The 24,896-nt window shown below is 40.8% G+C and overlaps 1 protein-coding gene across 3 annotated transcripts in view; it reads right to left on the bottom strand.

Moving 5' to 3' along the window:
• Positions 1-2,191: 2,191 nt before the first annotated feature.
• The window catches only part of TGFB2 (transforming growth factor beta 2), an 82,668-nt gene continuing 59,963 nt past the window's right edge, over positions 2,192-24,896 (bottom strand). For 2 of the 3 annotated variants that reach the window (XM_004315083.4, XM_004315084.4), the window contains 5 exons: positions 11,517-11,649; positions 11,283-11,393; positions 9,585-9,762; positions 8,066-8,219; positions 2,192-4,984 (listed from right to left, as the gene is read on the bottom strand). In XM_004315083.4, coding sequence (XP_004315131.1) covers positions 4,826-4,984; positions 8,066-8,219; positions 9,585-9,762; positions 11,283-11,393; positions 11,517-11,649 — 735 coding nt within the window. In that variant the 3' untranslated portion in view covers positions 2,192-4,825. The remainder of the gene's footprint in view (positions 4,985-8,065; positions 8,220-9,584; positions 9,763-11,282; positions 11,394-11,516; positions 11,650-24,896) is intronic. The other variant, XM_033850770.2, reaches the window with a different exon arrangement.

The raw sequence follows: 24,896 nt of genomic DNA, 5'->3' as shown, positions 1-24,896 counted from the left end.
ATATTTCTAAGGCCTATTTGTAGCAGTTCCTTTTACCCAGTACATCATGTCCAGCTATAAGAAAAAATTACAAGGCATACCAAAAGGCAAAAAGCACAATTTGAAAGGACAGAGCAAGCATCAGAACCACACATGGCAGGGATGTTGGAATCACCAGACCTGGAATTGAAAACCACTGTGATTAATATGCTAAGAGTTCTAATAGACAAAGTAAACAGCACGCAAGAATAGATGGGCAATGTAAGCAGAGAGATGGGGAAATTCTAAGAAAGAACTGAAAAAACAATTCTAGAGAAATAGAATAGGGTAGGAATACGAGCACCATATGTACTTTTAAAATTTCTAGTAATTGTATTAAAAAAGTAAAAAAGAAACAGGTGAAATAATTTCAATAATATACTATATTTAATCCCATATATTCAAAATAGTATTATTTAGACATGTAATCAATATAAAAATGTAATGAGACATTAGATATTCTTTCTCTTTTGTACTAAGTCTTCAAAATATGGTTTGGATATTACACCTTGGAATGTCTCAATTCAGATTCGCCATATTTCAGTTGCTTGAAAGCCACACGTGGCAAGTAGCTAGTGTACTGAACAATGAAGTTCTCGACCTTCCTCTTATAACCTGGGTGATCTTGGACATGTAATTTAACCATTCTGAGTCTGCTCATTTCCCTGTAAAATGGAGTTCTATCAAAAAAGCCTACATCGTAGGGTGACATGTGAGGTTACGTAGGATAACAGAGAACAGTAGCTGGTGGGTGCTCAGCAAACTGGGGCTCTCAGTATCATCATCTTAGAAAATGGGACCATCAACTAACCGCCTTGTCTCTGTTACGTTGAATTTCAGTCGGTGGACGGGAAGCAAAGCTTCACCTGAACATCTCCCCATGATTTTAAACAGTTTCTGGTCAGTCATGTAACCCAAAAGTTAAGAAATTAAGTGACAATATTCTCAGGAATAACTGATGGCCCAATTCATTGATGAGATTAGGGTCTGGAGGTTACACATTCAGTATCAAGAGGAAGGAGTGTGGCCCCTGGTTACAGTCTGAATAGACGTTAAAAAGCTGTTAAGACTACGATTTACTGACCGTCATCTACAGGCCAAACACCAAAGTACTTTTCCCATGTCCACTTACTTAACAATAGCCAGGGCACAAACACAACCACACAAAGCAGGTAAATCTCATCTTCATTTTAAAGATAAAGAAACGGAGGGTCAGAGTGGCTGACAAATTTACCAAGTTGATACAGCTCTTACGTGACTCTTTTCATGACCCTATGATACCCTCTTCTTCTCACACTTCAAATAAAGGTGGTGAGGGCTGGGGTGATAGGCCTGGTACTGGCCCCTGGTACTGCAGAGAAGCACGAACGAATTGTTTTCAAGTGAAACACTTCCTCTGTCTATAACAGATGAGTATAAAAGATGAAACACAGAGTGTAGAAAAGGGAACCGTTTTCTGTTCTACCTAGACGTTTGAATGGATGGTTTGTTTCTAGGTGATGTTTAGAACACAGGCACAAATTCGTTCTTTCATTAGATAAAGCAGGACAGCCAGATGGAGCCACAACGACGTTTTTTATTACTTTGATTTATTGAGAGACTGGCAACTCACTTGCAAAGTCTGGTCTTGCAGGGTGAACAGCCAAAGAAGTTTGCGGGAATAGGGGTTTTTTGGTGCAGCGGTAGGGGAGAAATAAAGGAGTAGCTGCTCTCAAAGACCGACCCCCAAAGAGCACGTGGCTCTTGTTATATCTGGCTGGCTCAGCAACTATCCAAGTTATGGGGCTACAGGGGATACTGTCTAGACCAGTTCTTTTGGCCCTGGGGTTGGCAGAACATAGGATTAGAAAGCCAAAGCGTGGTCCAAACAACTCTCTGCATTTTTTTTCTGGTAGACAGTCAAGCTGGATGGAAACTAAATCTCCAACAATTACCAAATAGCAATAAACAAGGGAATACAAAGCCTGCACAGCGCTTTCTTCAGGCCTTGATAGATACATCCTGGCTCTGGAACTCTAAAGCATGACATCTCTGGACTGAATCTCTCTGAGGAAAAAAAAAAAAGCACAATCTTAAAGCTGGTGTGACTTTTCTAGCTTGAGATCACGCTCCCTGAACCAGAAGTGTTCTCTGGTCTCCAGGATGATACCAGGACAGGAAAAACACATCGACATATAATTGAAATAATTTATTTACCACTAGAGCACCACAAAAACAGACATACATTGTGTTAAAATACAGCGTAATCAGTCATCAAAATACAAAACAGCTATTCTTATGTTCCATTTAAAAAAAAAAATCATGCCAACCATAAAATCGTATTGCTGTTTATCACAGAAAAACTGCAGGCCAACCCCACCCACATACTAACATTTTCCCCACTCCCTCCCCTCTCATAGCAATATTTACTTATGGGAAATAAAGGCCTTATAAAACCCCCAAACTAAAAAAAAAAAAAAGATTCAAGAGATCTTAAAATAGAGCATTTAAAATATTATCAGTGCATTCATGAGGAAAGACGAAATAATACAAAACAAAATGTCATTCTATCTGAGAGGAAAATACCTGCAGAAATAAGTGATTTACATAGGATGGATAGAAAAGTGGAAGAGAAAAAAAAAATCAACACACTCCAATCTGGGATTGGGTTACATCCAACCCAAGGGTTGTTTGGTACTGTGGCATCCTATCTCTTGCTTTTCCAGTTTTCAAACAAATCCAATTTGTCATTTTAATAATGGTCAGGAAATTCCAAAAAAGAAGTACACTATATCAAACAAACAACTTCACGCTGGATTCACACCTCATTGTGCTGCTCTTTAGGTAAAACTGCAAATATTCCATTGACTTACTATTAATTGTTATCCTAAAGCTAAATAAGAGACAACTGACAAACTGACATATCCTACAACCCCTGACATAAGGTTACCTCCTCTGCAAAATTGTGGCAAATCATGTATTTCAGCAAGGTAAATTCTAACCTCTGATTTGATAACTCTCATTCAGAGGAAAGAAAGGATTTTTTTGATCATGGGAGAATTTGCCTAGTGCCTTTTCAACCTTCAAAGAACATCTATAAAAACCTTAACTTCAGTGAAATAAACTAAATGACTTATGCTGACCTGGGCTTTTTTTCTTCCTTAAAAAAAAAAAAAAATCAACTAAAATGTAAATCTTTCCATTTCTCCCTGAACACTAAAAACTCGATTAAAGAAACAGTTGTTTCCTAAGAACTGTCTGCTCTTTTGTAACAGTAGAATTCTGTGAAAATACTGATTAAACCAAGTTAGAGAAGCCTTTCCTAACCCAGTCACCAAGATTCTGAGTTCCAGTCAGATCCTTAAGCCCTTGCTAAAACTAAAACATTTCACCTCAATTATCTATGTATCTATAATCCCCAATTTCCCTAAAATAGAAGATTGTTAATGTCTGAACTGATTAGTAATGATGCTTAGAAAATGAAGGAAAACTATGTCTTTTTATAAAAGAAAAAAAAAAGGACAAGTGGACTCAGGTAGCTTATGTCATAATAATGGACAATGCAAAAGCACAGGTGGAACAAATACTATCAAACATGTATTTGTAGTGCAAGTCAAAATACAGGGGCTTTACTCAAAAGTACTGGCCAGCTAAAGGAAACACACAATTCCGAACGATCATTAAAAAGCGCCAAATTTAAGTCCAATCTAAATCAGAGTTGACATTATTACAGAACATTAAAAATATGGTAAAAATTTATACATTACACATAAAGTAGTTAATGTTTTGATTTCATCGTTTGCAAAAGAGATCTGCAGATGTGTTTCCAATTATACTGGCTTCTATACCCATCTATTGTAGTAATATAGGTATGGTTACATACACCGAAATGAAGGAAAAATCTAGAGCATAGCTATACAGCAATACTTTAAGGTCTGAAGTTTGACCAGTACATATCAAAACATTTCAACATTTCACTGGTTGACTAAACTGACAAAGAACCATTTACAATTAAAAAGGAAAAAAAAAAAAATCTTACAGACTTATTCTGACCGAAAGTTTCCTTTATTAACAGGCTTTTCAGTTTTGAACCTTACAAGAAGCTTCCTCCAGCAGTTGGTAGAGAGCATGTGTTTGCAGGGTCTTTTCTTCATGCAGACTTGCTCAGTCATATAATAGGTCACTTGCATTTTTCATCCCGTTAATATGACCTCTTTTTTTCGCTGGCTCGTTTGAGTTCAAGTTCCTTAAGCCATCCATGAGTTTCTGGCAAAGTATTTGGTCTCCACTTTATACACCTGTTTTATTTTCCAAGGGCAATGAAATGTTCATTATATAGTAACACACAATAAATAACTCACTGTTAACTCTAAGAGTAAGAATGGAAGGATGCCTATTGCATAGCAATACAGAAAAATCAAGTGAGGCATGGGATAAAAACGTATGTACAGCAACTCCACTTAACGGGATTTTCCTGTTTTTTTTTTTTTCTTTCACATAATTAACACTAACAAATTCTTCCAGTGTTTATTTTTTTTTCTCAAGAAAAAAAGGTTTTGCTTCTTGTCTCTCTCACTTACAGAGTAGGTAACATATAGAATAAAGCCTTCAACTTTTTTTTGTTTGTTTCAGATGCCAGTTTTAACAAACAGAACACAAACTTCCGAAGTGTTTGAACTAGTACCGCTTTTTCAAATTTTTTTTAAACACTGATGAAGCAAGGCTCTCTCGTGTTTTCTTGTTACAAACATTGCCTTTGTCACTATCATCATCATCATCATCATCATCATCACTGTTTGATTATCGTCTTGTCACTTTTCCAAGAATCTTAGCTGCATTTGCAAGACTTTACGATCATATTAGAAAGCTGTTCAATCTTGGGTGTTTTGCCGATGTAGTAGAGAATGGTGAGCGGTTCTAAATCCTGGGACACGCAGCAAGGGGAAGCAGATGCTTCTGGATTTATGGTATTATATAAGCTGAGAACCTGAAAGGACACAGGAGAAGAAAGAAAACATAGGAAAAGACCCCAGAAAACAGGCAATTATTTTTTAATAGAACCATCGCACATAGTTATCTTATCAGCCACAGCACTGAGTAGGCAATTTAGATTATTTGGGGCTTACACTTTCCTTTACTTATTCTCCAATTATAGTCAAACGGGTAGGCGTCCTGAGGAATCCCTGAATTCACCATTTTCCTACAGAATCCTTTTCTCATACATTGTAAACAAATACTTCTGTAAAAGTCAGATTAGACAAAATTGCTCATTCAACAGATTTTCCAGTTTTTCCAAGGAGTCTTTACTTTGATCACTCCTTTGCTGCCCATACTTCCCAGGCCCTCAGAAAACTTGGTCCAAATACCAAACCTGGTATTTCGCCTTGTGTCTACACTTCTCTGTAACTGAAGTTTCGTGAGTAGTTTCAATCCCCACCTAGACGAAGAGTTCGCTTGAGGTCAGGGACTCTACACACCTCTTTTTTTTTAACCTTATAGCCCTAGTGAGACTTCTCTGGACAAAATCAAAACAAGACTCACATGCTAGGTGAAGAAATGAATACATGGATAAACAGGAGAATAACATTTTTTATTAAAACTCTCATCAGAGCTTTAATCTACCCTTAGGTAGAGCAAAAGACATCTGTCTGCAGTGTGAAATCTTCCTAGGCTAAGTGTCTTCTCAGGCCAATTTAATGTCACCTAAATTTTCATTTAAAATAAATAAAGATCAAAGTCTTTTCATTGCTTCGTAAATACAGTCATGCTAAGAACGACCTCAGAAGTAATCTATATTCTTAATGATTCACTTTGTTACCTTTTTCTTAAAATAATAATAATAATCAATCGTCCATTTAGCTTTCCATGTGGTAAATGGTAGTGGCTAAGTTGGAGGAGTGAATAGTCAGTCTTAGAATGAAAAGCAAGTTCTATGGTCAGTGCTATACCTTTAACCCCATCCTATATCAAAGGGGTATGTGACTTCTACCAACGGAAGTATGGAGCTTCCCCAGTGATGATAAAGAGACATTTCCAAGGATGCCATTAATGTGTTAATCAAACAGCGAGTGACCTTTTCCTCGAGATTCACTGCAATGTTTTCAGCCTAAGACAGAAGATCTGTTCAGCACAGCAACACTGACTACTTTATTAAGCTACCTCTGGCTTTTTGGGTAACTGTCCAAACCACATATTTGTGATCATGACAGTGATTCTTCCTCTCTCCTTGAAAAACAAGCGTGGTCTCAGCCTTCACACACTCCCTCTGTGTATCAGGGAGGAGAATTATGTTTCTACTTGGCAACTGGGTCTCGCCCACATTACAGCTACTGTTGCCACAGCCCAGCTGAAGCAGCCAGGCCAGAGAGCTCAGACCAAGCGACAGGCATAAGCGAGCTTCCCTCACGTGGCCAAGCACGTGGTCAGCCCAGGGAGCCAAAACCTCCAGGGGTGTCACGAAAACAGCTGAAGGAAAGGGAGCCGTATTTGTCCATTGGAAGTTTAGCATATGCAAGTGTTTATCAATAAATAGACTTCATGCTCCACCAACACAAGATTTTTTCAGCTGAATTCAAGAGGAATTTTATAATACAGATTATCGAAAATCATTGATATCCCCCAAACTCTTGAGTTCAGCTGAACGCATTATGGGACCTTTTTGGCAGGAGATTCATTTTCCTATCCTGCAGTGAAGGCAATTTTTCTAATGTTTCTTTAATAAGGAGATTTACAGAGGCATAACCCCAGTGTGTAGCCACATTTCAGGAATTAAACTCTAAGACGCAGTGAACGAAGGCCTGGTTATAAAACAAGGAGGCCTGCGCTCCAAGCTCTGGTTTGTCACCAACTGTTTGCTCCTGGGCAAGTCATCTCCTTGATCTAGGCTTCAATTTCTTTAAAAAAATGAAAGGTTTGAACAAGAGAGCCTATTATTGTTTTGTATTTTATTTTATTCTTATTTCATTTTATTCTATATTTTTATTGAAGTATGGTTGATTTACAATGTTGTGTTAGTTTCAGGTGTACAGCAAAGTGATTCAGTTATGTGTGTGTGTGTGTGTGTGTATATATATATAAATATATATATATATATATTCTTTTTCAGATTCTTTTCCCTTATACGTTGTTACAAAATATTGAGTATAGTTCTCTGTGCTATACAGTAGGTCCTTGTTGTTTATTTATTTTATATATAGTACTAGAGGATGGAACAAGATAACTTGTGAAGTCTTTTCCATCTCTAAAAATCCTACATGACTAGGCACCAGGAAGAAGCATTTGGACAAATACCATCATTACATAGAAAAAGTCTTTGCTAATCTGGGCTGGGAACCCATGGCATCCAATCTAGGACCTGCCTTCTGAATTAGCCTTCATTCCTCATTGAAGTAACTTAATAAAATATTCAGACTCTCATTTACTTTGGGTTATATTCGAAAAGACTGGGAGATACTGATTTTCAAATCACTGTTACATATATCATCTTTATATTCTTCACATCCACTCTGGAGTTGGACATTATTATTTCAAAAATAATTTTTAATACAGACATTCCTTTTTACTGATAAGAAAACTGAGGTTCAGAGAAGTTAAATGATTTTATAACTGTCATACACTAGTGAATCACTCTGCCAAAGCACCTACTGAAGTCCTCAATGTTCTTTCAAACATGACAGTCCCTGATGGAGGTGATAACGGATCCTTTTTTTAGCTGGAGACCTGGGTCCCTGCACATCTTAACAGCACATGACACTAAGTGATATACTGATCCTACCTATTTATGCTTACAGCTGTTAGGAATATAAAACAAAGCAAAAATTAAACTGTCCTCAAGTTGCTTGTAATCTAACTGGGAAGGCCAGACATACTGTCCAAACTCATCAGTGTTACTTTCTGAGTTCACCTACAGCTTACATTTTTTTCTCATCCTTCAAAACGGTGTCTCCAGCACCCATTTACGTGTGATGACAAAAGGGCACCAGGCTATTTAGAATTCATGTGGAAATACTATCAGCAGGTACATATTAGCAGCCCAAGAATAGAAGGGACAAGTGAGGCCCGTACTTACCCTACTGTGCTGAGTGTCTGAGCTCCACAGATACGGGCATGCTCCAGCACAGAAGTTGGCATTGTACCCTTTAGGCTCATGTATCCATTTCCACCCAAGATCCCTCTTGAAATCAATGTAAAGTGGGCGTAGGCAACAATTATCCTGCACATTTCTGATAAAAGAAAGAGCAATGGAGATTTTGAAGCTGATTTCACCCCAATCCCCCCGCCCCTCATCCCAAACCAGGAAAATGACTCGTTCATTTATTCAACAAATATGTATGAGCAAATACCACGGGCCAGGTTTTAATGGCTGAACTGCAATCTCAAGAGACTGTCATGATGAGGTGTGATGGTGATTCGCAGGACTCCCTTGTGAGTCCTATGCCCTGACCCGCTTATCTGTGACTTCAAAAATCAAACCCTTCCCTTAAATGATGAGATATAAGCAAAGACGTGGCAGACGAGACCAAGCCCGTTCCAACCTACAGTGCACAGTTTGGCCATCCATCCTCTATTGCCTTTTCAAATGCAAAATGGATGAGGTACAATAGGTATTTACAGAGAACAATCTAAGGCATTTTCCTTTGAGAAGAAATCCTTTATTTCATTTCCTGTTCCTGGATCTAGGAATGAACCAGAGATAAGAAACACAGAGTCTTGCTTAGAGCAACCACTGGCTCTGGCAACCCAAAATCACCCTTTTTCTTGTGAACTCACACACTTTGAGCACTTTATCAGTGAGGACCCCTCACCACCCCACAGCTCCTACCACGCTTACTAAGAAACCACAGAAAAGGGGAACTCCCTGGTGGTCCAGTGGTTAGGACTCCGCGCTCCCAATGCAGGGGGCACGAGTTCAATCCCTGGTCAGGAAACTAAGATCCCCGCAAGCCACTAAGGCCCCCACAAGCTGCACCAGTGGCATGGCCAAAAGAAAAAAGAGAAAGAAAAAAATACAGAAAAACATTCACACTTTCCCACCATGAATTCAGGTGGAAATGGGAGATAAATTTATGTTACCCTCCCTTCTCATATTCTCTAGTGAAAGACACGACAAACAGCATCCTTCTTCTGTCTCTCTCATCACTGTTACGGTGAAGAAGGTTTGACCATGGGTACCTCGCAGGGAGAGTGAAGGCTTCTACAGGTGGTGAGTCTCCCCAGTCAGGGACCCGCCATCCTGCACCTCAAATAAACCTAACTTTGCTCTGGGGAACAGACAGCTCCTTTTCTCCTTCAGCCTCAAAGTGCTTCGGAGGGGTTTGGGGAAAAAGTTCAGGGGGCTAGTTTTCTCCCTTCACAGTAGATTCATTGTTAAAGAACTGATGAATACAGCATAGAAATAACTGTTTCAACCTCCGGAAAGGATGATGTTACGAAATACGATGGCTCTAACTTTTCTAGTCCTGGTTTTATGCAATGAGTTGCAGTTCCAGTCCATTTTTAGTAAAAAAAAAAAAGAAGGGGGGGGCGCAAAAGCAGTACAAACGTTAAACAAACACAGTTACTTTTTGTTTTCTTTTTATTTCCTTTACCTAAAGCAGTAGGCCGCATCCAAAGCACGCTTCTTCCGCCGGTTGGACTGTTGTGACTCAAGTCTGTAGGAGGGTAACAACATTAGCAGGAGATGTGGGGTCTTCCCACTGTTTTTTTTCCTAGTGGACTTTATTGTTTTCTGATCACCACTGGTATATGTGGAGGTGCCGTCAATACCTTGAAAAAATGCATTCGGGTAATAGACATTTAGCTTCACCATCAGACAGAATCAGCCATATCTTTTCTATTGTCACAAAGAGCAGTGATGACCACACAGCAGCAGCAGCTGGCTCACTCCCCACGGCAGTGGATAGGACTAGTGCAGGTGACAAGGAACACGGCTAAATGGGGCTCTTGTCAGAAGGCAGTTCAGTGTCCAAGGCAGGGCCTGTTGGTTGTGAAAGTCACTACAGAAGAAGTCTTTGACCACTAGTCCAAGGGCAATCTCGACTGTTTATTTTAGTCAGTCCTCAGTGTAGGCTGTGCTCAACGCCTCAACGACTGATGACACGGCCATAGGACGTGTCACCCGCTGGTCCCCTCTCTTCCTAGGACTGCTCAAGTCAAAAGATTTCCCTGATGAACCTAAACTGAGACTTACACTAAATTGCAGTGAATGAGGTTCAAGTGAAACAGAAGTCACCCACCCTTACCTAATGCTACTTTGGGAAGCTGTGAAGAAAGGGGTTTTTCATTGATTTTATGATATCCTCAACACCTTCCTGATTCCATCTGAGATGGAGAAACTCGAGCTCCCCAAAGCACACTCAGGAGACAGCCAGCTTAAGCATTTAATCTCCATGCTCTAGAGAATCGTGACTAGGTTAGAGACTGAAATAATCTCTAGACCGCTGGGAGTATTTTTCCATGAGCAAGGTCCACTGGAGCCTTCTGCCAATGGATGGAGGTCCCAGGTGGGGTGAGTTAGGACAGGGCCATCAGCTCCCTCACCTGGTGGTGTGGAGCCAGTGCTGAACCCACAATAGGTCCAGACTCCCCCCTCACCTCTCGTCCTCCAACGACTTGTTATCTGACGTAAGACATGACTTGAACCCTTGGCATCTCCTCATTCTCTTCGACTTTTGGCTAAAGTAAGCTTACTAAAAGGTAAGCAAGACTAGGGGGGCGACTAAAACCTTGTTATGTGTTTATAAACTATTATGAAAGTCTGATAAGGAAGCCACTTGGAATCTTGGGCAGCAGCTAGAAAAGGGGGTGTGTTCTGGTACAGGTCAGGTTAGTTACAGAGGCTGTGGTGGGAGAGGACGTCCTCTGTGAGATAACAGTGGTGGCTTCCCCACGACGTTGGGTTTGGGGGGGATAATCAATGGATGTCCTTGAATGCACGTGATCTTCTTCTTCTATACTATTAGCATAGATGGAATGTTGGTTTGCTCGAGTGAAGAATAAAGGGCTGAACAGGCTATTTAAGAGTCTGGAAGGTTGGTAAGTCTGTCAGTTAGTACTGCCAAGTCATCACGGGGCATCGAGCAGTGTAAACTGGGAAGGAATCCCTTTCTTCTAGTCCTTTCTGCCTTCATATATCTTTCCCCAACCATAGCTTTGCCCAAACAAATGAAACTCCCCGGGCCTCACCCAGCAATCTCATTTTCACATGCAAACTGACCTCATCCCCCCAGGAGATTATCAACAGAGGCCCTTCCCTCCCCCACCTCATACGCCCCGGTTTCAGTTACCTGCAAATCGCGCTTCTAGTTCTTCACTTTTGTTGGGGATGATGTAATTATTCGATGGTACAAAGGTGCAGCAGGGACAGTGTAAACTTATTTTAAATCCCAGATTCCTGTCTGGAAAACATTAAGTCAAGGAGGTCATTTGTCTGTGCATGTAATACCCCTCAATCTGCAATCGACTTGCAATAACTTAGGATCACTGAACATCGAAGGAGGAGAACAGAGGGCGGTGGTCACCTTTATGGTGGAGCCATTCGTGAACAGCATCAGTGACATCGAAGGAGAGCCATTCGCCTTCTGCTCTGGTTTTCACGACTTTGCTGTCGATGTAGCGCTGGGTTGGAGATGTTAAATCTTTGGATTTGAGAATCTAGAGGAGGAAAGGGCAAGTGAGAAAAGCTCAGCTGGCATAGTGACAGCATGACTAAACCCAAACCGTTAACAGTATTCCAGTTCATTATCTAAATTTAGTCCCACCCCAGTCTATCCATGTATTGTCATCTCACTAGCATGTCCACATGCATAAAAACATAACACCAGGCCATTTGCCATGAAAAACAGAGCTACTAAATCAGCTGTGTGTTATGATAAAGGTGACAGGAACCATAAAGCCAAGTGTCTCAAAGAAAGTGACAGTAATTATTTTCCTCTGCTGACATAAGCTTTGCAAGATTTCAGCCATAAATTCGACGCTATTAAGTTAATGGTTTTGTTGCCCTGCTTCCCTGCTTATTTCATTTGGGGAGCTGGGAGGTGGGGACGGGCTGGAGGATGGGTCCAGGTCAGAGGATCCAGGCTCACCCTCAGAAGGCTCTGAATTATAAATCTTCTTCTAATAGAGAGAGAAAGGTCCTACCCTTGGTTCCTAGATCCACCGCCAGTAAAATACGTGGCACGCCTCAGCTTTTGAGGTAGGTCTCGAGCTGGGATTTTTACCCTCCCTGTGACTTGTTATGATTTATAAAAATATTCCATATCCCGCAGACGAAGAACAAATTTGGGCAGGAGCCGTCTGGCACAGTGTGGAGGGAGAGTTTGAAAGGAAATCAGCCTGAACGCTGAGAATTTAGAAGGATGCATTTATTTCAAATAAGTTAAGAGTAACTGCAGTATGTTCTTAGGTTTCTATAGGAAGTGAACATTTTAGGTTGGGGTTTTTTTTTTTTTTAATTCTGTCTGTCTTTAAACGATACTGTTTTATGAACCCGTCAAACCACGACCTTAAGTCTCCAAGAACTATATTAAATCCCTACCCAAACCTGTATCCTGCCTTTCCTCAGTACTTACGGGCTCAAGCCCTGTTGTTTTATACTTCCTTTCCTGAGATTGAGTCTAACCGTTCTGTGATCATTTCATATATACATGTTTGGTCTCTCCAACAAGTTCATAAACCCTCCCAGGGCAAGGATCATGTCTTCAATTTGATATCATTTCAAAGCACAGCACTCGATTTAATCAATGTCTATTAAATGACTACCTGCATATCTAGAAGACTGATTTATTCTCCTTTAAACCTTGTAAAAAAAAAAAAAGCATAATCTTCCTGCTGATTTTACAACGCACTTTCCTTCCATGTGTGCACATAATTTGTTTCAAGTAGTTTGACAACAAACGCTTCCTGGAACATCTGGCATTATAGTGGACTTTTTTTTTCTGGATTGAGTAAGTATAGAAAAGGGGAAAAAAAATCATACAATTGGACTTCGGGTGCCCTCATGAATTTTAAACCAACCCTACCCTACAAACCTGCCCCTAAGGTCCAGCAAAGCCCACGAGGGAAGAGAATCTAGAGGCAATCATGATGCTACCATAGGCAAGAGAAGCCCTTTGTGAATCAATGACTTAAGGGCTGGGCACATGAGCTCTGAGCTTGGAGCATACTATTGCATTTAATTTAGTCCTGAAAACATTCTTGTCAGGTAGATGAAGGAAAGTAAGACTCAGAGAGGTTAAGTAACTTGCTCAAAGCTTCACAGTGAATGAGTGATTTAAAGCAACCCCAGGTCATTTTTCCTCCTTCAATGCTGGATTTCTGAAGACCAAAAGAGTTGTGGGAGTCAGGGCTGGATTACGGTCCACCACCCCCCCCCCCGCCCCCGCCGCTTCCCAGATGCCAGAGAACACTCAAAGACAGAGGCAAACATTTCTAATAAGCTTATAGTAAATGTGGGTACAAGATGAAAATATCCCACGTGGAACACAAACACAGTTAATGCTGATAAAAACCTATAATTTTCCAGATATAACCCAACAGCAGTCAATCCTCTGGAAATGAAACCTTGCCTTGAAAACACTCCTAGTTGGGCAAATAAGACACCCCTTTATCCAATTCAGAATAAACAGTAAAATTCACCTAACACAGGATAACAATGGTGAAACAATAGTTGAGAAGAAGTTTCAGGCATTTCCATCTGCCTCGTTGACTAAAGACTAGTAACATTCCCCAAACTCACTTTTCTGTCTTTAAATTTCTTCCCCTACCTGACTTTCTAGAATGATGCATTATTTTGTAATGCTTTGTGTATTTATTTGCTTTGTTCCTAATTAGCATGGTATATATCTTTTTTTTGTGTGTGGTACACGGGCCTCTCACTGTTGTGGCCTCTCCCGTTGCGGAGCACAGGCTCCGGATGCGCAGGCTCAGCGGCCATGGCTCACGGGCCCAGCCGCTCCGCGGCATGTGGGATCTTCCCGGACCGGGGCACGAACCCGTGTCCCCTGCATTGGCAGGCGAACTCTCAACCACTGCGCCACGAGGGAAGCCCCATGGTGTATATCTTATTCATCTTCATATCCCTAACACGCACAGACACACTGTCTAGAATGAAACATTGCTTTCATTGTTGAATTAATTACATATGATAAATATATATCTATATCATATATCAAATATCTACAATATCTATGAGATATATGTGTATATATCTCATATCTTAAGACACCATATATACACACATGCCTATATACATGTACGTATACACATGTATGTGTATACACAATCTCACTAAAAACACAGAACTTTTTTTAAAGTCGTGACAACATTGACCAAGTGGGCAGAAAAAAACACACACTGGCAAATCTATGGAAAGTTTTCATCTCATATAGAAGAAGCAGATCTAGATTATCTGGCTTTAAAAGCAGATGAGGGGGGAGCAAAGAGATCCTGAATTTCTTTTCTTTTTAAATCTCCTTAGAAGATAAGGGCTTCCTCAGCCACGGAACACGGGTAGGTTCTGACACTGGACAACTTCATACTCTCACACAGGTGAAAGGTCCTCCATATCTTTCTACTAGTTCAAGAACAGGCCAGTTGAAAGCACCCAAGAAAGATAGCTAGTGAGCTACATAATTCTGAAACAGAGAAGTGACTTTGGTCTTGTGGGTTTGTTGTCTTGAACTTTATGGCCAAGTAGTTCTTAAACCCACTTGTTGCAATTTAACTCTATTCTTTCTTATCCAGCGCTCAGTGGAAACAGGAAACAGCTGCTTTCCATCACTCATAGAATATCCCTCATATTCTTGGAGACTATTATTAAGTCCCCCTCAGCATGCTCAGTCTCCCTCTCTAAGCTAAATAAACCCAGTTCCTTTAGCCCATATTTAGAGGGGCAATTTCCCAAACCTTTAATCATTTGGGTCGCCAACAAGGATGGATGATGCTGTATAAAAGTACTCCTCCTACAGCTTGGTGATTTCATTTCAGAACTGGCTAGAAAACCTTCTAATCACATCCCAAAGTCTTTTTCTTTTTAAACATGTTTATTGGAGTATAATTGCTTTACAATGGTGTGTTAGTTTCCACTTTATAACAAAGTGAATCAGCTATACATATACATATGTTCCCAAGTCTCTTCCTTCTTGCGTCTCCCTCCCTCCCACCCTCCCTATCCCACCCCTCTAGGTGGTCACAAAGCACCGAGCTGATCTCCCTTGCTATGCAGCTGCTTCCCACTAGCTGTCTATTTTACGTTTGGTAGTGTATATATGTCCATGCCACTCTCTCACTTTGTCACAGCTTACCCTTCCCCCTCCCCATATCCTCAAGTCTTGAATCTTAACCTGAAAGGTATTTTCTTTCTAAGAATAGGCATGATCTCCCTATTCTTTGTTTATCTTCCATTTATCACCCACGCTAAGTGAAGCTGTAAGGGAAGAAAATTAACCTACGGCTCTTATCGATTAGAACTTTCTTAAATTCAAGAGTTGATACAAAAATGACCACCTTGGTCAACTTCCCATTCTGTTTTAGCCTTTGCTGTGTGCCTTTTTCCAGTCTCCCAACAACAAGTGTATTGGATGTTAACAGTCCTGGATGTGCAGCTGTTTTTTTTTTTTTCCTAGAGCCACAGTCATTTCTAAATTCCTTTATATATCTTATCATGACAAAGGTAATTTAATTGAATGGTAAAAGCTCTCTTAACTGGCCTCCATTTGACTGGACAGATTAACCAATATACTCCATTTGTTCTGTAATAGGTATTGGCTGATTCCCAGAGCACCCTGGGGCTTACTGCCAGAAAGCTACGCTCTAGTATGTTCCAAGGACTTCTGGTCTTAGCAGTTGAGTTGCATGCTTAGCAAGTATCAATTGTATATGTTTCTAAACCTGTTAATGATAGTTGGACTTGATATTGTATTTTTTTGACCACGCAGCATGCGGGATCTTAGTTCCCCGACCAGGGATCGAACCCACACCCCCCCCACATTGGAAGTGTGGAGTCTTAACCACTGGACCACCAGGGAATCCATGATATTGTAATTATACGAGTTAATTAGATGGTCTAGAAACTGATGAAATATAGGACCAAATGTAGAGAGAGCTGTTGCTTCTGTGAGAACCAAGCTGAATGCCTTAGAAAGTCTTCATAAAGACAAGTTGCTTAAAAAAAATTTTTTTTTGAAAAACAGTTTGGTGGGTCCTCAAAAAAGGTAAACATGAAATTACCATATGATCTAGCAATTCTACTGCTAGGTATATACCCAAAAGAATTGAAAATAGGGACTCAAACAGATACTTGTACACCAATGTTCACAGCAGCATTAATCACAATAGTTGAATGATGAAAACAACCTAAGTGTCCATCAACAGATATACGGATACACAAAATGGAGTATATACATACAATGGAATATTATTCAGCCACGAAAAGTAATGAAATGCTGACATATGACAGCATGGATGAATCTTGTAAACTTTATGCCAAGTAAAATAAGCCAGACACAAAAGGACAAATATTATATGATTTCACTTATATGAGATAACTAGAATAGGCAAATTCATGAAGGTATAAAGTAGAATTAGAGGTTACCAGGGGCTGGGGGTAATGGGAATGGGGAGTTATTTTTTTTATGGGCACAGAGTTTCCATTTAGGATAATGAAAAATTTCTGGGAATGGATAGCAGTGATGGTTGTACAACATTATAAATTTACTTGCTGCCTCTGAATAGTAAACTTTAAAAAATGGTTAAGGTAAATTTTATGTTATGTATATTTTACCACAATATATATTTTTTTCCAGTTTTAGATGTGGGAGAGATAACTATCAAAGAAGGAAATCATATGTTAAAAATCTAGAAGGATCCTGCACTCGGTTTGCTTAGCAATTGTCCTGAAACGTCTCTCTCTTCTTCAAAGAAACTAAAAACTAGAAAGCATTGATGATGCACTATGGATGTGGTTTAGGCAAAAAATAAGACGTGGATTGCAACAGGCAGAGCCACAGTCAATGAAAAGTCCTCGGTATTTTATAGAAAACTCAGCATTTAAATTGTGTTTGTGTGTGTGTGTTGTACACGTATATACACATACATATGTTTTAAATTAAAATATAAAGTTTGCCCCCCAACTCATGTTTTTATAATTCCCTGCTTGAACTGACTTTTTTTGTCTTTAAATAACAGAACAACAACTGTTCCTGATTGAATTAGAAGAGAGCTTCTAATATATTAAAAATGAGATTTAGCTGTCTCTTGCTACCACCCACAGCCATGCTTGAATGGTACCTTCATTACGTTATTGATATATACACATTATCTGTAATATGTGTAAAATACCACATATCGCCTTTGGCAAAGCTCTCAGTTCTTCCCTGAATTACAAAACTCCCTACACAAAAGGATCCATTCATCTCTCTGCCACTGGAAACCAGCCAATTAGGGAGTGGAGAGAGGCAAAAGTCGCTGATGTTACCCAATAGTTTAGGGCCAAAAGAAAAAAAAAAAAAAGAAAAAAGAAACAGAACTCTAGATGCAAAATTATAGCCAGAGGAGAGCTTAGTCTTAAAGGAATAATGCTATAAATCAACTCAGGATTTGGCTCAAACCTCGTGAAAGACACCTCTTCCATTCCTATGAGACATCGCAAAAAGCTATAAGAAAGCATTGGGGATTCGATTTTACTTTCCATATTCAGACATCAACAGATCTACAGAAGGACCCAGGGGCCCATTCAACCAGACTTCTAATGGAAAGAGAAATTTAACAATAGGGCTGGAGAGAAAAACTGACACCAGCTTAACAAGTGTGGGCCCATCTTGTTCCTTTTAAATGTTTTTAATGTACTTAATGTTTAAATATATTTCAGGGTTTAAAATGTTTGCAGTGGTGTGCACGGAGTGATGAGGAAATGCTGAATTAAATGTTCACTCCGCTGGCTCTGAGCACCATTCTCTTAGATCTGCCTCATCTCACGCACTAACGTCCGTGTCATGAAACACGTGTCAGTGAGGCACTTAGGGGCCGTCTCTCCAACTCAAGACAATTCATCCTCTAACATCTCTGGCTTTATCTGAAGATCTCTCATGACAGTGAACTTGCTACTTGTTGAAAAAGATCATCCCACTTTGGGCCAACTGGCAGGTTGAAATTTTTCTTTATCTTGGACTTAAACCTTCTATCAACTGGTCTTAGTTAATAATAGTACCATTGCCTCATCTTCATACAATGATGTCAGCTTTTCAAAAATGTGAAACATTTTCACATTTTTCAGTCTTCACAAAACACTGTGAGGTAGATATCCTAGCCCTTATTATCTCAATACTACAGCAGGAGGAGAAGAAGCCTGAAGGACTTACCTGGGTTACCAAAGCCCTGTAGGAAAAGTCTGGAAACATCTTGCCCTGTTCATACCAGTTGAGGGGGCTTTTGAACATTGTACGTATTTTGCTATCTGGAACAAGATGAAAAATTCTGTTTCTTCTCTATGTCAGCCCCCCATCACAGGAGATGGCTTCCCCCAACTTATTCCTTCAAGACAAGGTTTGTGGTGCTTTCCACCCTTGTCAAGCCCTTTTTCAATGTCCCTCTTAAAATCAGTTCCTCAACAGATTCAAGGTACAGTCTAGCAGAATATGGCAAATACACAGAATATGCCAAATGGGGAGGGGGGAGCCTCATGCTTCCCTTGTTCTGGTCACTATTTTTAATGCAAACTATTTATTTTGGGCAGGAGCCACATCACACCATTGATTCCAAACTTCTTGTAAAATAAAACCTTTGTTCTTACACAAATCATTAAGTCAGATTTTCCACCCCAAGTCCTTTCTTGGGAAGGACATGGAATAAAGACAAAGAAATGAAGGAAGGCAAAGAGAGAAGGAAGGTTAGTTTTTCTAACCAGTGGTTCTCCAACTTTAGCCTGCATTAGACACATCTGGAGGGCTTATTAAAACATCTATAGAGCTTCTGATTTAATAGGGATGAAGGTGGTGCTCAAGAATTTGCATTTCTAACATGTTCCTAGGTGATGCACAAACTGCTGGTCTAAGGGCCACTCGGAGAACTACTGTTCTAGTCTATACTGACGCAATTCATTTTTGAACCTAAATGCAAATTCCACATATATCTCCGTTAACTTTGAACTTCTTATCAGAGCTGGGTTTTTAGCATTTTAGAATCTCTCTGAACCTTGTTTGCTCTTCAACCTCTAAACTATCCTTGCCACAGTATCAACCGCTGTGCATGCAATGTCTTCATCAGCTTGATGATAACAGTATTAAATTGTATAGAGCCAAAGCCATAACCTGGTGCTGTAACCATAGTTACTTCTTTTCTGGTTGGCCTTGTTTTCTTTAATCAACACACTGTCTTGTGTTGTATACAGCAGAACAAAGTAGAACTTCACTAGTGTACATAAGATGTGAGGCCCAGTTGAAGCCAGAGTCCTGCCCATCTTTGCCGACCCATTCCATACCCTCTGTGGTTCCTTAGGTTTCTTTGAAGAACCCATGGTGCTTGCCAAGTGCCTTTGGAAATCATTAGTGTAGGGAAAAGGCTCATAGGCTTTGAAGTCAGGCAAACATAAACCATCACTTCCTCAGTATGATCATCTCTAGGTCCATCCATGTTGCTGCAAATGGCATTATTTCATTCTTTTTTATGGCTGAGTAGTATTCCATTGTATATATGTACAACATCTTCTTTATCCATTCATCTGTCAGTGTTAACTTAGGTTGCTTCTATGTCTTGGCTATTGTAAATAGTGCTGCTATGAACACTGAGGTGCACGTATCTTTTCCAATTAGAGTTTTCTCCATATATATGCCCAGGAGTGGGACTGCAGGATCATATGGTAGCTCTATTTTTAGTTTTTTAAGGAACCTCCATACCGTTCTCCATAGCGGCTGTACCAATTTACATTCCCACCAACAGTGCAAGAGGGTTCCCTTTTCTCTACACCCTCTCCAGCATTTGTTATTTGTAGACATCTTGATGATGGCCATTCTGACTGCCGTGAGGTGATAACTCACTGTAGTTCTGATTTGCATTTCTCTAATAATTAGGGGCATTGAGCATCTTTGCATGTGCACATGCCTGTCTTCTTAGGACCCTGACCATATAGGATTAGAGGCCTACCCTACTGCAGTGTAACCTCATGTTAATTTAACTAATTACATCTGCAACGAGCCTGTTTCCAAATAAGGTCACGTTACGGGATGCTGAAGGTCAGGACATCCACATATCTTTTTTGAAGGGACACAATTCAACCTATAACAGTAGGTGTTCATGCATTACCGTGGGATGTGTATGTTCTGATGCTTGATCTGACGGGGAAGTTCTTCAAAGCAAAAAACACTCCTTTTTATTCTTCCACAGAGTTTTTTCCACTGCAGTTTACACAGTCCATCCTTGGTAAATTCTTATTGACTGACAGACTTCATTAGAAAGACATACATGATCAAGTGACATACAAGCCCCTGAACAATCAGTCATTTATAGTGATAGAAACGACTTCTCAGAATTTTACACATACACATGGACATTCACCTCACAGAGACTTCATAGATAAACAGACAGACATCTATAGCTATATATCCATATCTGTATCTATCTATCTATCTATGATGACAAAGAATCACCTGACAATGTAAAAATTTTATACGTATTTTACCCTTTCTACTTAACATATTTTGTTGTGGGAATGAAAATGATGAGAAAAAGCAAGAAAGTAGAATTTCCAAGTACTAGAAAGTGTGGTCTTAGAATCAGAACTGGGTAAACGGCTTCTCTTCCACTGAGGCATAAACATAGCCCTTTGTCCCTGTTTAATTGCAGCCTCCTTGAACGGCGCTGGGTCACCTTGGGCGTGTCTAACAAACTGACACACTGCATGATTATCCTTCGGAAAGTGGCCTAACAGACCCAGCTCTTATCCTACTTCTCCCATTACCACGTCCTGCGGCTCCTTTATGACTGCATCCCTCTAAGAGGTCGTAAGGAATGCATACTTCACAAGGGCTTCACGAGAGCCTGCATAGCACACACTTATGGAATACACATCAGCTTCCAAAGAAAGACTCACATTAAAAATGCAGTCTCTTTGGAGCTGAGATATCTACATTATTATGTCCCGATATTAACTCTTTCTCGTTACAGTACAACGTTATGTACATTGGTATGTTTCTGTATTACACAGATCCATGTGCAGTAAAAGTACGGCAGACAGAGGTCTTTAATGACCTTTATGGAAATGACACCAGCAAGCTACACGCACACACTCACACACACACACACACACACACACACACACACACACACACACACAGGAAAGCCTCTCCTCTGTGATGAAAACACCTCATGATTCCCTATTTTTTCCTTCACTTTTTTCATTCTCCACACACGGGCCTTTGTGCTGACTGCACATGTGCATGAACAAGCAAATGCATCGCTACAGGTCTGAGGGATGAAGGAGTCCTTTGTGTAAACGGAAGTCTCTGTGATGCTGCAGCTCGACCTCATTCACAAGAGCATCAGATATAAATCACACAGCAGAGTAAACGATTCAACCAGACACAAGTCACATCCGCACAGGCAAGGAAAGAGGCATGTGCCACACATCTAAAGAAATGAATCTAAAAAAATAAAGAGCATGGTTTTCCTACTGTGTTTATGGGTTACCCAAGAGTATCAGTTTCATTACTCTATTATATATATATATATATATATATATATATATATATGTATTTTTCTTACATGGTTATTATTCACTTAACCAGAAGTAGCTCTGAATAAGTAACAGAAAATCGGTAGCTATCAACATTTCTTTCTTCATTAATAGCTACAGAGGTATCTTTAAAACAAACCTAGCGGAATTTCCAAATCCAAATAATTGATGTTTCTTAAGAGTCCCCTGATGATGTTACACGCTTATTTCCACAATGTTCCTTGTACTTAACTCTTTTTTTTTTTTAATTTTTATTGGGGTCTAGTTGATTTATAATGTTGCGTTAGTTGCAGGTGTACAACAAAGTGATGCAGTTATAAATATATATATTCCTTGTACTTAAATCTTATTTTGAAATGTTTCTTCAATGTATTCAAAGACATTTATTGAACATCATCTATGCACCAGGTGCTGTTCAGGGAGATTATCTCTAGAGGTGGAGACAAGACCATAAACAAGATGAAGGTGGAGAAGATCAAGTATAGCATGTGACAAGAGTATGGAGGAGAAATGTGGAGAACAGGGACGGGAAGTGTTGGGAAGAGGGACCCTGAGATGTCAGACAGGTTGGCTAGGAAGGTATCTGGGCAGGTGACATTCGAGGAAAGATCTGAAGGAATGAAGAGAGGGAGCCTTCTGGAAAATGCCACAGAGCACTGCAGGCAGAGGGAATGGCAGCCACAGGCTTTAGAAGGGGGTGAGCCCAGGGTGTCTGAGGAACAGCAAAGAGGCCAGGATGGGGGAGCCCCCCGAGTGGGGGAAGTCACGGCTGGCGGGGGCGAGTGAGCAATAGGCCAGGGAAAGCCTAAGGCGCAAGAAGGCCTTTAGCTCCTACGCGGAGTGAGGTAAGAAGCCACGACAGGGCTCTGACCAGGGGATTTGGATCGGACCAACCTCTCGGCAGAGATCGCCCTCACCGCTGTGTTGCAAACAGCCTCGAAGGTGGCCAGGTGCAAACAGCGAGACGAGGCCACTGCAAAAGCCCAAGCAAGAGACAAGAAGCCCTGGGACCAGGGTAGTAGCAGCAGAGATGTGAGAAGTGGTTGGATTTCAGTTCCATCTTTGAAAAACTGCCATTATATAGGAAAATCAACTTAATTACTTTTTATGTTCCTCTTATTTAGAACTTTGGCAGTTTTAAAAAGCCAATAGTACCTTTCAAAACATCCAGATTTGTCCCCATTGAAGGAATTCTCAATTATGTATTTGTAGGCTGTGAACACAGTTCTAGAAGCCAAAGTTCCCCCCAAATATTCTGATTACTCTTGCTATCAGGAAATAAACACATATCCTCCCTTGGAACAACTTTTGCCCTGGTGGAGTTATAGCAAAGTTGACAGACATTTACAAGATGGAAATAAAACTACTGAAATCAATCCAGGAAGCAGGTGTCAAGCCTAGTCGTGTGGTGGTGAGGCAGGCAGAGGTAGTTATGGGGCCAGGGATGCGGTAAAAAGACATCCCCACTGGGGTCAGTCACTCTGTAATGGTTTCTTCAAAAAGAAAAGCAAGGCACGTCACAGTCCCCAACTCATCGCAGCTGCCCTTGGAGTTTTGATAAAGCAAAGACCCAGAACGCTAACACCACGGCTGTTCCCATAATCCTGCTCTGCTCCACTGATCCCCAGAAATGGGTCAGATGACACCTCATCCAATCAGAGATGAATGACATCATCCAAGCAGAGACAACTGACATCATCATGGAGTAGTTTTACCATCACAAACCCCCTCTAGGGGAAGTATAAACCATGTTCTACATGACCAGCAAAACCCTGGTGAAAATATCCACTCCTGACTCAGCCAACGTGCCAGACACTTAACAGCTGTGTTCTCCTCACAGCAACTCATTAGACAAGAACTGCCAACCTCCAGGGGATGAAGAAAATCTGAGGCTCAGAGAGATGCGTGATTTGTAAGACCAGAAAGCTACTAAATAAAAAAGGTGAAAGGTGAACCCAGGGCTGACTGGCTGTAATGTTCCTCTTCGTTCCTACCCAGAGCTACTCACCAGCAATTGAATAAGACCACCACACACAGAGTGAGTTGAAAATCTTATCTAAGGAAGTCCTGAAGCTAAGTTCCGGGGCAGCCACTGCAAACCCAGGACCTGCAGCACTAGGGGCTAAGGTGAGTCATCATTCCTGAGAGATTTGGAGCAGATTGTACATTTAAGAGATTGTTTCTGATAAAAGTTCAAAGTCAGTGCTTTGGAAACAATACTAATCATAATAATAGTAACCATTGAGTCGACTAATATTGTGCTAGGAGTCTCCATGCATTGTCTCCATGCCTTACAAAACCCTTGCCAAGTAGGTGCTTTTATCCACATTTTACTGATACAGAAATCATCTCGGTGATGTGACTTCCTTAGACTCCCCACGGGGGAAAGCCACACCTGGAACTCACACTAGCCCAACTCCAAACCCTGGACTCCTCCTACCAGTAGGGCAAAGCAGCCAACAGCATGGCCTTTGGGGCCAGACTGCCTGCGTTAGAATCCTGGCTCTGCCTCTTCCAAGTCGTGTGGCCTGGGCAAGTTTCTCAACCTCTCTGTGCCTCAGTTTCCTCATCTGTAAAATGAAGATAATAATAGTAACCACCTCATAAGGTTATTATAAGGATTAAATGAATCAATCTTTATAACGCACTTAAAATAGTGCCCAGCAGACAGTAAGCACTGCGTGGGTTAGCGATAATTCTCAACACGGTTACTGAGCCACGCTACGCAAAAGAACAGAGATGGGCTTCCCTGGTGGCGCAGTGGTTGAGAGTCCGCCTGCCGATGCAGGGGACACGGGTTTGTGCCCCGGTCCGGGAGGATCCCACATGCCACGGAGCGGCTGGGCCCATGAGCCACGGCCGCTGAGCCTGCGCATCCGGAGCCTGTGCTCCGCAGCGGGAGAGGCCGCAGCAGTGAGAGGCCCGCGTACCGCAAAAAAAAAAAAAAAAAAGAACAGAGAATTATTAGTTACCATTGCACGATTACTAACAGTTCTTTGAATACAGTGGGGAGGGACTACTGTTCACACCATTTTTGGGGTCCCGTCTGCACACAGCGTTCACAGGCTTTGGGTAACGTCATAACCTAATGCAAATGATAACCATCCAATTTCCTTACGCGGCGAGCATGTCATTCGATCAGTTTGCAAAAACCTGAGACATTAATAGCCTTGTA

Source organism: Tursiops truncatus, chromosome 1 (genome assembly GCF_011762595.2).
Source record: "Tursiops truncatus isolate mTurTru1 chromosome 1, mTurTru1.mat.Y, whole genome shotgun sequence".
In the NCBI taxonomy this organism is placed as follows: Eukaryota; Metazoa; Chordata; class Mammalia; order Artiodactyla; family Delphinidae; genus Tursiops; species Tursiops truncatus.
The sequence above is the reverse complement of the archived record's forward strand: the minus strand, read 5'-3'. Positions and strand labels throughout refer to the sequence as shown.